This window comes from Pinus tabuliformis, chromosome 6, assembly GCF_031772625.1.
Source record: "Pinus tabuliformis cultivar Carrire ecotype Pingquan chromosome 6, CPIR1, whole genome shotgun sequence".
Taxonomy (NCBI): Eukaryota; Viridiplantae; Streptophyta; class Pinopsida; order Pinales; family Pinaceae; genus Pinus; species Pinus tabuliformis.
The window spans coordinates 692,726,066-692,738,204 of NC_142292.1; the positions used below are offsets into that span (position 1 = coordinate 692,726,066).

The 12,139-nt window shown below is 35.6% G+C and overlaps 1 protein-coding gene across 1 annotated transcript; it reads right to left on the reverse strand.

The window, feature by feature from the left end:
• Window positions 1–9,075: 9,075 nt before the first annotated feature.
• Window positions 9,076–11,189, reverse strand: LOC149260535 (uncharacterized). The gene is made up of 4 exons (XM_089459909.1): window positions 11,111–11,189; window positions 10,847–10,957; window positions 10,581–10,717; window positions 9,076–9,516 (listed from the first exon to the last, which is right to left on the reverse strand). The coding sequence occupies exons 1-4, from the start codon at window positions 11,187–11,189 to the stop codon at window positions 9,076–9,078; spliced, it is 768 nt and encodes a 255-aa protein (XP_089316035.1).
• Between the last annotated feature and the right edge of the window lie 950 nt (window positions 11,190–12,139).

Consider the following 12,139-nt stretch of genomic DNA (forward strand, 5'->3'; position numbering starts at 1 on the left):
CAGCAACCAATAATATAACCATGAACATATAAGAAGCATACCAAAGAACATAACCATAATAGCATCAATACATAAACCATAAAACATCAAGACACACACAATAACAACACATCAATAATCATATCACATAAGGAAACCAGATGTAAGGTGGAAACCACAAGGGTAAAAACCATTGTTAGCAAATAGTCTTCATCATCATCTCTTTTATTATCATAAAAGTCTTTTACATTTTATTCATTGGTCACCACTAGTGTGCAAGCCACGACTTTCCAATCATGTGAGTCGTTACTCACTTTAGAAAACAACCTGTATGAACTTTGCAAGCCACTACCTACAAGAATCTACCACTCCCTCGAATTTTCATGCCACCACCTGTTGGAAGCCACTACTCCCAATAAGTCTCGTCGAACCACCACTCCCAAGTTCTCAGGCCACTATCTGAAGGATGCCACTACACCTTGAATATGGAAGCCACCACTCGCCCATTGAAGGCCCCAACCTTCAAGCTCATCTCATACACCTCATTTCATCTATTTTCAAACTATAGTCCATATACTCAGCATATGAAAAAACCATGAGCCTCTTTTCATCCAACTTTCACATTAGACTCACAATATCAATATGCTCATAAACCAAAGTATGAATACATGCTTTCCAATACAATCTTTGCACAAAACACAATCAATACATCAACCCACACAATAAATATGCTCAATAAAATTTGATCCAGTTGGATATTGGTGGCCAAGCGCCTATTCCACTTGGACCCCCAACATTGTTTCCTTTCATTTTCCTTAAGTCTAGCATAGTTTTCTATTTTTGGTATTTTTTTGGGTCCTAAACTTCCAAAGTTGTTTTTAGGCCCTAAACAACGCCTTTTTGAAAAACGCACTAAGCCCATAACCCATAGGACATGGCCTTTTTGGGAAAATTTGTTGTCCTCAAATAGATATTTCTAACAAGGTATCATGCAGGCCAAACGAGGATCATATGCCCAAATGGCGACCTTAAGAAGTTAGTGTTCCAACTAATCCCAACGGGGCCCACAAACATTTGGCACTTCATCTCCTAGGCTTAGGTTTTTGGGTGTTTAGGGTTTTCCATTGTTTCTCAATAATAAAAATACCTTCGAACCTCATTGTAACACAGTTTAGAAGGCATGTAGTCATCACATATATTCTTAAGATAAGCTACCATTTCCCGAGCTAGTTTATTTATCTTATGTATGTAAACATTTTTCAAAATTTGTTATCTATTAATTAAATTTTTATTTCAATGTATCTTTCTGTTTGGGTTTGAATCTGTATTTCATTATGTTACTTCATAAATCTGGATTAGTGGTATCAAAGTGGTCTTCTCTTTCTCTATTTTTTTGTGCCTGTCCCCAACGAGGTTGGGGTATAAGGAATCGGGACTTGAATTGGTTTAACCCTTCCAATACCAACCTCGTCGACCCTGATAATCTCCCATTGCAGAAGAAAAGAAAGTGAGGGAGCAAGAGATCCTTTCAAAATGTTGCTCAAAGAAGCCCTCGAGAACTTTTCCCATATCCTTCAACGAGTATCAGTGGGTGAATCATCTTCATCCGGTAGTCATTTTGGAGGTGTTTCCACATTTAAGGTACAATTTAACTTTCATATTCTTATATTTGAAAGCCAAATAGATGCATATGCCCTAGATACATAGTTGAATTTGTTGGAAGGATATTTTTCGGTCCATAATTTTCCTGATAGGGAAATTGTTACTTTTGCACTCCTCAAAGTTGCCCCCCATTGTCAAGGATTGGTGGGAAACTTACTGTGAGTAAAGGGATGAGGAGAAACCCTCACTATTTTTAGCCACACCCTCTTGTAATTCTTTCCAAGATGTCATCAAGGAACAATATTACCTTGTCAGAATCTATGAAAACAAGTACATAAAGTGGACCTCACTATGGCAGAGAAGGGACCAAGATGTCTTGGAGTTTACAAACATTTTCTATAACCTATGCATGAATTTGGGTATCGAATATTCTTAGTGGTATTTGATAATCAAGTACTATGATTGTATACATAAATACATCCAAGAAGAAATGGATTTCATGGACATCTCCTCAATTGGCATAGCATACCGATATGTTGTGAGGACCAAGCATAAGTTTAAACATAAGAAGTAGGACTTTGGACCTGCAAATCTGAAACAAGGAAAAGGCACCTCCAAACCATAGAACAAAGAACATAGCTATTGAAAAATGGAAACAAGAAACTCCAGTTTAATTTGTCCTTGAATTAAACTGTGAATTAAAATAGAATTCTTTACTCATAGCAATTTGAAAATAATTAATTAAGTTTAATTAACTTAACTAATTTAGAAATTTTGAATTCGAAGTCTTTTAGAAGACATGTATATGTTCTCCCTAACTTATAGGAGTTAAGGATGAGTTTTGAATGAGTTGTGATTAGTTAACTTAGTTTATTGAGTTAATTCCAGTTAAATTAGTTCCAATCAATTTCAGGAACTAATAATGAGTAAACAGTCAGTTGGGACACTAGTGTCCTAATTAGTGCTACTCTAGTTAACTGAAGATTCCACCATCAGAAACTCATGCATGTTGATTCTGAGAAAGACCAAGTTGAGACTGGAGTGCAGGGAAAGTGTATTATTTGTTTTAGATTTTTCTGAATTGCACTGATAGTGCATGCATTAAAGAACTAATCCTTCAGGGATTGTGTTATTTTTAGAGGTTTTATTTCCCTTTAAATGAAATCTATTCTCCATAGGAATTACACATTGGAATAGAGACATGGAGAGCTTGTGAAGAGGCTAAGCTTTGGCCTTGAGCTTGCTTATGAGTTGGAGATTGAATTTGCTGAGTGATGGGATTGTTTTAGAGAGAACAAGAATTGTAAAATTTCATCTTGATTTTCTAGATTAATACAAAACAAATAGTGGGGTTTTAAGCTGTGGCTTTCCCAGATATTTATTATGTTATGTTCCTTTGATTATCTTCCTCTATTGGTTATTGTCTACTCGATGTTTATGGGCTTCCACTATAAAGAGTAGAAGTAGATTCTTGTCTCTTATTTTAGTAGATTACATGAGCTTGTGAATCTACATGTTTTTCTACAATAGCCAAGGTGGAGTGACCCAAGATAACCCATCGAAGCCACAAGAAAGGAATAGCATCATGAAGGCAAAGAAGGACATTGGAAAGTGGTGTGAGTTTCACTAGAGCCCCACCCACAACACAAATGAGTGTCACGCTAAGTAGTCACAAGTGGCCAAGTTAAAAGCCTTAGAGTCAAATGCATATTCCGACTCTGATCCTGAAACTGACAAGGGGAATAACAAGGGGAAACATGTTATTGATGTGGAACCTATTGATACTGTTTCCACCACCAAGGTCAAGAATATTGAGCCCGAAGATCCAGAGATGTGGGTTAAGGTTCGCTAATGTAGTTCATTGTTGACAATGGAAGTCAAAAGACCCTCATCTCAGCTAAGGTTGTGAAGTGGTTGGGCCTACTAATGACACCACACCCACAGTCGTACACCATCGGATGGCTCCACCAAGAGTGAGATCTCAGTGTCAACTAGCAGTGTCACATTCCTTACAGCATCAAGACCTTCATGGATGAGGTATTATGTCATGTTGCTCCACTTGAATTTTGTGATGTATTAGGCCAACCATACTTGTGGAATCATCATGATGTGTATGATTCTAGGCCTTGCACTGTCATTATTACTTTGGGTAGTAAATTATACAGGATGTCGAAAGTAGCCCCACCCACTACCATCTCTTTGATCTCTTCTAAGCAATGTAGTGAGATTATCTCTTAGATCAAGAAATTTTTTTATTTTTTATTCACTCTCAAAGTAAGGGGAAGATCATGGCCACATCCATGGCCTATAGGAAGGTTTCCTCCATGTAGCAAAAGCAAGTGGATAAAGTCATGGAAAAATATGGGGACATCTTCTCCTCACCCATATTCTTCTCAAAAATTAATAAATTTAATAGTAACATTAAAATATATTAATATTTTTTTTTTATTAATAACATTTCATCATTTAATTTAATAATAATAATAAATTTAATAAGGTTTCTACATGACATGATAACAAAAATTCTAATCATTTTTTGATTCTGAAAATGAGGTAAAAGCTTAATTTTAGATCATTCAAAAAACAATTATAGAGGCTTGATCGAGCCATAGCGCTCAATCGAGCCCCTGTTAACCATGTATATGGCTCAATCAAGGGTTTATGAAACCCTTGATCGAGCCTCTTAAGTCCTAAAATCCACAATTTCAACACCCCTGCTGCAAAATTTCCTGTAACACCATTTTGTACCCTAGCGGACTTAGGGCTAAATTTGTCCTTAGGTGGCAAAGTTGATCATGTTGGATTCATGAAGGAATCCTATATCTAATAGCATATGAGTTTGACATTTTCGAATTCATATGATATTTTTCATCTAATTTATTTTAAACATAATGCTTGAAAATTTTTTGAACTGTTATAAAAAGGTTGAATAAAAAAACAATATTAAAAAACATACAAAACAACAAAAAAATTCAAAAAATACCACTATCTTTGTTTACGAGTCTTCTTCAAAAAAGTACTTTTGGTTTTCAATTTATTTAAATAGTTGAAAAAAAATATATACATGAACACATGTGTCTGCAAAAATATATTTTGCATAAAAATTAATATGAAAAAATTAGCTCTCTTCGTGTAGATAATGCTCATATATATATAGATATAGATATAGATATAGATTAAATTAGACATTTTAGACTAAATTATGTTATATGAACACACGCATACCTCTTAAGATGTGTGAAAATTTGCAAGGAAAATCATTTCATTTAATGAAAAATGACATATCATACGACATTGAATATTTTTGCAAAAAATGTCATTAGGACCACAACCTAATTCTCCACAATTTGTCTTTTTACTCTGAATCGAAATTCATAGTGCTTATTTAAATTTTTAGGGCTTCAATTCAATAAAAGAGGAGAAACTTGAAATTTCATCACCACATTTGGCCCAAAAGTGTAACCCATCTTTATGCTTTCACTCTTCAGCTAGATTTGGGATCTTTCTGAATTGTGGTATTATCTAGATCAATATTTGTTCTCTTTTATTCAACCTGAATTTGTACATCTGAATATTTTGATACTTCTTCTTGAATAAGTTGTTCTAACTTGTTTTTTAGCAACTTCTTATCACTCTTAAGCTTTTTTATTTGTGTAAATAGGTTTCTATTATGATTCTTTAGACAAGAAAGTTCTACATTTTTTGAATTGTTGACGTTGTTCTTAGTGTCATTCTCCTCACAATTTAAACTTTGATTTGTTTGAATAACCTTTGATTAATGCTCCTTAAACATAATTTTTCCTCTTCTTCTTATCATAGGTGCTTCTTTAGTTCTTTCTTTGTAACCTTAGCCTTCTTGACTTGTTCGAATAATTTTTCACTATGATCTCTGAGGCGCAAAATTTCTTTGTCATTTTCTATTGATGATGTCAAAAAATTTATATTTATTTTGCTATATCTTCTAGTTTTCCTAAAGTTTGGTTATTTTGTCTTTTAAATTTTTAATATGTGAATTATGTTGATCTTCCAACTGCAATTTCTTAGTATAGTATATTACATTGTCTTGTAGGAGCAATTTTGGGAGTTCAACTTGCAAATTGGATTTTGTTTTCTTCAATTCTTGAGTCACAAGTATTTTAACAAAATATGTCTTTAGTTGCTCAAGTGCCATTATTAATTGTTATTTTATCCCTTCATAAAACTCAACATCTAGTTTAAATGATTGTTTTTGTATGTCACTTTAATATTCAATTAAAATAAAAAATTTATGACATTTTTCGCAAATAACATTTTGATTTCTAAATGACTCTTGACAATTAGAATATCGTTATAAACCCAAAAAAAAAAGCATTTTAAAAAGAAACCAAAATTTCTTATGAACGTCATCTTTTTCTTTTATTTATATATATATATATATATATATATATATATATTCTTTTTCTTTTTTTTAATCATTTATAAAATTACAATTATTTAAATGGTGATTTTCACAATTTTCACTTTACTTTTAAATTCTCTTTCATATAAAACATCAATAAACCTTTTCTAAAATCACCTTCTATATTCCTTAAATTTCCCTGGACTAAACTTAGAATTTGTTTTTGCGTTGTCTTCATTTTCATTTACCTCTTAATTTTTCTTTTCAAATTGAATGAAGCTTTGGAAATTATCTGATATTTTTTTTATTTGCTTTATTTATCTATCACTTTATAATTTTAATGGTTTTGCTAATTAATCGTGCACCCTCGCCAAATAAGGATACCTTTATACGTGAACCGGTGGTTATTGTTGCATCATTTGTATGAATTCAATTAGTTGTGTCATGAGTATTTTTACTCTTTTTTTAATTGTGACTCTACGGATTTCGTTGTACTACAGATGCCACTATAGTAGCAAACTATTGATGTGTGGCCGTCGAATGTGGTGGATGGTAGTGAGGGACGGGATATTTTTGTTTGGCATCAAATTTCTGTACAAGAAATCAATTAATTTAAATAGTCCGTACAAAGAAAATTTAATTACAGTGAATTTAAGGGTATAGTAAGAGGAGTGGAATGAACTAGTTTAAGGGTACAGTAAAAGGAGTGGAATGAACTAGTTTAGTCTATTGATACAGAAATAAAACAAATTTGACAGTCGACAATTTTCTAGCAGGGGCTTCTAGTTACAAGCTTGTTATAGTGATGTGTTGCAGTTCTCTGCTACAGTGGCTGTTACAGTGGCTACTACAGTGTTGTTGCTACAGTACCGCGCTCTCCGCGCGCTGTGCTACTGTCACTTTTCAGCTGACCTTGCTATGTCTCTTCGATTATCTCTAAATGTTGACTTTTGGTGAACCAGTGGTGAACCTACTTAGAACTTTCATGCTCTCATGGCCATAACAACGGCTTTTTCTCCTAACAAAGGCCTTGGCGTCCCTTCGTTCCTTTGGTGAACTTCCTGCAAACTTCGAATGTAAGCTACTACACAGCAGACTTTATGTATGCGCAAAGTATTCAGATACAGAATGGTATACTCATTTTATTTCAGAATGGATAATGCTTTTTACAAAGAGATCCTTACAGAGATTGACTATCTTTGCATTTATCGGACTTTATGCCGTTCTCAAGGAACAAGCAATACCGAAGGCTACCTGGCGAAAGATAGGCTCTACCTCAGAATATGACACACCTTATTTATAGACTGGAAGACTCTCTAATTGATTCGGCCACTTTAGGTTCTCACCAGTGCCGAGCACACTGATGCGCAGGCTCCCAAATCACCTAGGGACTTGAGTTCTTCTCGTGTTGCAAGCAGATCAGACAGAATGTCTGCAGATGCAGAGCAGGAGAAGCACTCAACTCAAAACACACAAAGACTCTAACTAACTCCAAATGCCAATGCCTCAACAATGAGCCTTACCCTCATTATATAGGGAGAGAGGGGGGGACAAAAATTACTGTAGGCCATCCGTGAATAGGTGGATGGAATCATAACTTTCGGATAGTGCCAGGGCGATGTCCGCACAAGGATTCCAATCCGATGAATGGAATGATTGCTTTTGGGTAACGGCAAAGCAAATCTGATAGTAGATTCTCGTCCGAAAAGTAAATCTTACGGAAAATGGGTTTGACAGAACATGGTGGATACTTTTATCAAAGCCCACGAGAAAAGATAGACCTGACAAGACAAAGTGGATGCTTTTCGTAAAAGCCCACGGGAAAATAGTGCATGAATTATTTACATAGTGGAGGCTTTAGTACAACAAAGCCCACGAGAAATCTGGTCACAATTAAGCCCTTGTGACTGGTACTTGTGTTTACAATATGGATGCTTTTATAGGAAAGCCCACGAGAACCGTCAAAATACTGTTAGATCAGGGAATCTATCTCTTTTATACAACATTTCATCCCAGGCTTTTGTGTAAATCCTACGGACAAACATCGGTTTTCGTAGTACAATCTAGTATTGGACTTTAGTTAATACAAGCCACTCCATATGTTCTCTCATATATTCTTCTAGGGAATTATTATATGGAGATGACCTGTAATTCGTCCATTCTCTTTCTGTCATTTCTTTGACAGTATTATTGGCAGGATGCATACATTCTATGTCTTGATGATTACATATATCACAATGGGTTTTACAATATTTTTCATGCCATACTAGGTCCATTGTGGTCCTACTTACACCATAATCAGTCCACCAATCTCTGAGCCACTTACATTGTTGATATCCTTGATAATGGCCAATGGCAGTGAATTTTAGTTTGGTGTAGTGGGTTCCCACCTTATCATCGACATTCAGAAAATCCCACCAGAGTTGCTTGTATTCTGCAAAATTGTACACTGTGTCTGGAAAAATGATCTTGGGATCATTTCTTAGCCATCTAGCAGCAGATTGTGTTCTGATATGTCCTGGCTCATTCCAGAGATCTCTTGTCCTGTATATGCAAACATATCTTTCGTGAATGCCTGTGTTGAGCCCACCATGGTACCAAATAGTGGCAATGTCATGAAAATTTTGCTCCAATTCCCGTTGTGCAATGTTAGCATCTTGTCTTGCCTTGTCATATATCATATCATGAATCCACTTGCCTCCTTTAGGGTACACTTTCCTTTCGGGTACAAAGTGTTGAATGTCAGTATGAGGCTATAGGTGGGCATCTAGGACCTTAGTACTCCTCAGCTGCTAGGTGGGTCTCCAGTTTCTTTTATATGTGTCCCAATCTTGGTTTTCCAGGATGGTCCTTAAGACTTCTTGTTTCTGGTGCTGGTCCCATTCAGTGATGATCATCATGACATGATCTTTTGATTCAATATATTCTTTGCTTAAGAAATAAGGGAGGTTGTTGTCTTTTCCTTTAATATGTTCTACCTGAAAATCAAAATTTGCAAATAAAGCTTGCCATCTAGCAAACTTGGGTTCCCCTACTTTCTTGATGTCTTTTGTTAATACCTTCTGTAGAGCAGATGCATCAGTCCTTAATAAAAAAGGTTTATTAATAAGATAAACTTAAAACTTACTGATGCAGTTCCATGCAGCCTTGACCTCTTTTTCTATTGTGGAGTAATTTAATTCGGCTGGGTTCCATACTCCAGAAGCAAACTGAACAACTTGTTCATCCTTTCCAACTTTTTGCTTCAAGACTCCACCCCATCCAATATTACTTGCATCTGATTCAACAATTTTGTAAGCAAGATCATCAGCAACATACAAGATAGGCAAGGATTTTACCTTTGCTTTGATATTCTGGACTGCTCTTGTATGGACTTCTGTCCATTCTGGAGGATTCTTCTTTAGCCTTTTGTTCAGTAACCTTCTGTCACTGGCACAGTCCTGGTAAAAATTGCTGACATAGTTGAGGCAGCCTAAGAACCTTTGCAACTGGTTCTTATCTGATATGACATCTGGAAACTTGTCTGCAAACTCTAAAGCATGTTTCTGCAGAGATATCTACCCATTGCAAATTGTATGACCCAAAAATTTGATAGTGGTCTGAAAGACCTCTATCTTCTTCTTGCTAAGCACCAAGCCATTGTGCTTAACTATATTCTTAAATATATTTATATGTTTAAAATGTTCTTGAATGTTTTTGGAAAATATTAATACATCATCAATATATACAATCAGCCAATCAAAGTATGGCTTAAAAATACCATCCATTACCTTTTGGAATTTTGATGGAGCATTCTTGAGTCCAAAAGGCATAACGTTCCGTTCATAATGTCCTACTCGAATGCTGAAGGCAGTCTTGAATTTATCTTTTTCAGCAATGGCCACTTGCCAGAATCCCGCTTTCAGGTCAAATTTGGAAAAGATCTTGGCACCTGCTATCCTCCTGATTAAGTTTCCTTTATGTGGGATTGGATAGGTGTCATTAGCTAGGACTGAATTGAGAGGCTTATAATTGATAACTAGTCTCGAGATGCCTCTGATTTGCTCAGCTCTTTTGTTTACATAGAACCCATAACAATTCCAGGGACTTTTAGACTCTCTGATTAATCTTCTATTAAGGAGCTGCTGAATTTCTTTCTGGCAAAGATCTCTATATTCTTTGCTCATCGGAATAGCTCCGCTCTTACAAGGTTTACCAGCATATCCTTCCTTGTAGGGGAGCTCCACTATGTGCTGCTTCCTATGCCAGAATGCATTAGGTTCCTCTTAGCAGTAATCGTCTTCTATTTGTTTCTTTATTTCTCAAATTCTTTTTTTGATCTGGGGTGATTTGAGTTGTTCTTCGATTCTCAAAGTAAATTTCAGATATTTTAGATCTGACAATCTGGCTTCAACTCTATCCAGATCTTGCACAGTGTGTACCATTGTAGAAATCCTAGGATTGGAGATATATGGAAGTTCAAATTTTTTTCTTGTCCCTTTTGAAGTGGGCATAGAAATAAAATATCCAGCTTTGCCTCCTTTAAGTCTGACTGACCCATGAGGTTCTACTGCTGCAAGAAAGACATTACCAAGTATGGAGTCTACTGGAATGTCAGCTACTGCAAATTTTAAATAAATACAGTGGCTGTCAAAACAAACAGATGCTTTGGTACTTCATATCTGAGTTTTTTATTACCCAATCCTACCACTTCTCTTTCTGCAGTTACCAAATATTTTGCTAGAATATTTTTCATATTCAGAATGTTTATATCTGCTCCTGAGTCAATAAGAGCAATCATTTCAAACATTTTCCCTTTTATGCAGATATTTATCAGGACATGATGTTGTTGGTATGAGATAGTTAATAATCTCATATCTCTGAATCCAAAATTTGGATCTTTCATACCTTCAGCAATTTGAACTTCTTGATTATTGTTGTGTGAAGCAGTCTTCCATGGCTGATCATCATCTTCTTCTTTTGCCAGTTGTTTCCCTTTTTGTATTACTGCAACTTGATCTTTTATTGCAGAAATTTATGTCTTGAGATTATGAATCTCTCGACTGACTTCTCCTAGAGTAAGTGATCATACTCTATCAGGCTTCTACTGATGCCTCTGGAATGATTTTGTATTTCTTTCATATGAAGCATCAACAAATAGAGGTTTCTTACCTGAGCCGTTAGAAGCTTTTGTTTTTAGATGATCCATAAAATATTCAGTCAGGCGATTTTTCATCTCTCCATCCTCCATGGCTCGAATCTGGGACAAGATCTTCAATTATTCTTCTTCTGTTGCGGCCATAAGGACTTTTCTTTTTGGGGCTTAGGCTTTTCCCCTTCTTCATAACTGGATTCACTGAGATATTCATACTCAGAATTATATTGTATTTGACAAGCACATTCTTCAGATTCAGAACATAAACAATCTGAAGAACCAGAGTCTGAATATTTTTCCATATAAGCATGGAGTTCTTCTACATATGAAGAACTGAAAGAATCATAAGAAGACTCTTCTACTTGATGTTGTTGGGCTATATCTCTAATTGTGAAATTTGGGCAGCGTTCTGTGCTGTGGGCATGAGAGCCACACTTCATGCATACTATTGGCCTTCTTCCTTCTTGCTTTACTTGTTTGTTTCTTTGGGCAAAGGCTTGAGATTTCTTGCCTCTGTTCAGCTTTGATTCTTCTCCTTCTGGACATCTAGAGGAAGTGTGTCCAGTTTTCCCACAAAGCCAACAAGTAATTTTATTCCATTTGTCTTGCTTAGTAGTATGCAAATGAATGTCTGAGGGATCATAATAGTGTGTCCTGGGAACATACTTGTAATACCCTCTCTTTTGTCTGGAGGCTTGTCCTTGCCTTGGCTTTGAATATCTCTTTTTGGCCTTTGGATAATTTCTTTGGTTCTTGTAGAAAGTTTCTTTAAACTCTCTTATGGCTCTTTTCTTAGCCTTCCTTTGTTTTACCAAAGGATCATCCAATGTTAATCCATAATTACTGCAGATGGATTTCTTATCAGGTAATCTGGAAAGTTTTTCCAGAGACTTATTTACCTTTGAGCTAGTACAAAAACTAACCAGTGTCTTTGTAATGAGAGCATAAATCTCTCCCCATGTGTATGACTCAAAAGGTATTTGGAAGACTTCCTGCATTCTTATATAGTCAACAAATTTAGATGGCAGAGCTGCAAGATATACATG

What these genes read in the sequence shown, in the direction of transcription:
- LOC149260535 (XM_089459909.1), bottom strand. Translation starts at nt 11,189, where the DNA reads ATGGAGGATGGAGAGATGAAAAATCGCCTGACTGAATATTTTATGGAT. An exon ending in AGAAGTTCAAATTGCTGAAG is followed by an intron (nt 10,718 to 10,846) that starts GTATGAAAGATC and finishes TTATTGACTCAG; the next exon opens with GAGCAGATATAAACATTCTG. An exon ending in TGTTTGTTTTGACAGCCACT is followed by an intron (nt 9,517 to 10,580) that starts GTATTTATTTAA and finishes TGCAATGGGTAG; the next exon opens with ATATCTCTGCAGAAACATGC.